Source organism: Rhagoletis zephyria, unplaced genomic scaffold (assembly GCF_001687245.7).
Source record: "Rhagoletis zephyria isolate East Lansing unplaced genomic scaffold, Rhagoletis_zephyria_1.1 Rzeph_scaffold_02183, whole genome shotgun sequence".
NCBI lineage: Eukaryota > Metazoa > Arthropoda > Insecta > Diptera > Tephritidae > Rhagoletis > Rhagoletis zephyria.
In genome coordinates this window covers 7,014-8,919 of record NW_016159267.1, presented here as the reverse complement: position 1 = coordinate 8,919, position 1,906 = coordinate 7,014, and the positions used below count along the sequence as shown (strand labels likewise).

Below are 1,906 nucleotides of genomic sequence, written 5' to 3'. Positions count from 1 at the left end.
ACACATTCTTTACCTGCACCTGCAAATAGCACACTGAAATGCACAAACGACATGGAACATTGGATGACACGCGTGATTATCTGTGGAGTTCTGTCAATTGGAATCTATGTTTGTATGTACATACAAGTATGTGCATATAGATGTACATATGTATGTCTGTCTAACTGCATGTGTGTGTGTGTTGAAGTACTTTAGTTAAAGAATAGCATAAAATGGCTAAATACGTAAATAAAATTTATTTTCAACGAATTTGTTTTTATTCTAATAAATTATACGCTATTAATAGTTGCTAATCGCTTTACTTTGTGCCTTCCTTTTTGATTTTTGATTTTGCTATTTTCCTTTCGTGCTTATTTTTGTAAAATATTATTTGGGNTGTTTTTATTCTAATAAATTATACGCTATTAATAGTTGCTAATCGCTTTACTTTGTGCCTTCCTTTTTTTTGATTTGATTTTGCTATTTTCCTTTCGTGCTTATTTTTGTAAAATATAATTTGGAGTTTCCTATCGTTGCAATAATATTAAAATGCATTTTACTTCTTTATTTGCACAGTGCACGATTTTTTTTTTGCGAATTTTCTTTTTAAGGCTCAACCAAGTCCTTAGAGCAACCGCTATAGCCCAGTTCCTCCGGCCGAAAGTATGAATTCTGCATGCTGTAGAGCCGATCGATGGGATTGACCATTGGCGATTGGGTGAGTGGCCCCATTAACTGTTGAAATGTGGAGTAGCTCAATCCGAGTACGGTACTCAGGAAAGGCTCGTTCATCTTGTTGCAGTTTTCTGAAAATAGAAGCAGAGTCGANGGCCCCATTAACTGTTGAAATGTGGAGTAGCTCAATCCGAGTACGGTACTGAGGAAAGGCTCGTTCATCTTGTTGCAGTTTTCTGAAAATAGAAGCAGAGTCGATCGTAAGAGAAATGCAAGATTGAATGTATATTGTGAACGAATGCAGAGTCAACGTATGCAGTTTTATTAACTAATTCTTCTGAAAGTTTTTTTTTTTAACTGTAACTTATAGCTGGGAATAATAACGACCGAGTGCTTACTATCATTCGTTAGGACCCAGGTTCGATATCTTATCCTGACAAATTCAAAAAAAGGGTTTTATTCTAATAGTGGACGCCTCTCGCCAAGCTAAGGCAAAGCTTCGAGGGCATTTCTGCGGTAAAGAGGCTTCTCATGATTTTATCTGAGATAGGCCCAGGCATTTCTAATGAATTTTTCGCCGCTAAATTCGAGCCTGAATTCAGAAATTTTTGTTGCCCGAAAAATATTTATTTAAAATTTTAAATTATATCTCTTGCTCTATCACATGCCGTTAAGTTTTCTCAAATTTAAAGAATTTTACTATTGTCCCCTTAAAACAATGCCCTAAAAAATGCACCGAGATGTTTAAAAATTTCAAATTGAAATTTTTTGGTTTAAAAATAAGATATTCGAGCAAGAAATATTTTTTTAAAATGCATTGTATAGCTTTTAGAAAAAACCGTCACAATGCTAGATAGGCCAAACCCAGTTTTTTTCTCTGATGTGTGTTAAGCAGTTTCAGGTTAAATAATAAAGTCCGAAAGAAGAATATTTTAAATTTTTTTTTAACAAAATTAGAAATTGCAAATAATTTTTATGATTTTTCCACTTCAACTGAGATTTTCCCCACAATTATTCTGCAAGACATTCCTTTTTCGTTTATAATTTCTAAACGGGTTTTTATTCATAAAAGGGCTTGATAACACCTAGTTGGCAAAAAACAGATTGATTGATAAAACTATTAGGTAAGCTTTCAATATACATATCGTCACCTGAAATGCAAAAATACGTAACAAACATCATCGTTGAAATGCAAAAAGTCATAACTAATAAAAAATTCAAAATTCGCTTTTTGATTTATATGATGGATTTC

At 33.1% G+C, this 1,906-nt stretch overlaps 1 protein-coding gene across 1 annotated transcript in view; it reads right to left on the bottom strand.

Moving 5' to 3' along the window:
• Window positions 1–529: 529 nt before the first annotated feature.
• Window positions 530–1,906, bottom strand: part of LOC108366196 (LIM homeobox transcription factor 1-beta-like) — a 7,205-nt gene continuing 5,828 nt past the window's right edge. Inside the window, exon 6 of the mRNA XM_017620513.1 lies at window positions 530–785. Coding sequence (XP_017476002.1) covers window positions 586–785 — 200 coding nt within the window. The 3' untranslated portion in view covers window positions 530–585. The remainder of the gene's footprint in view (window positions 786–1,906) is intronic.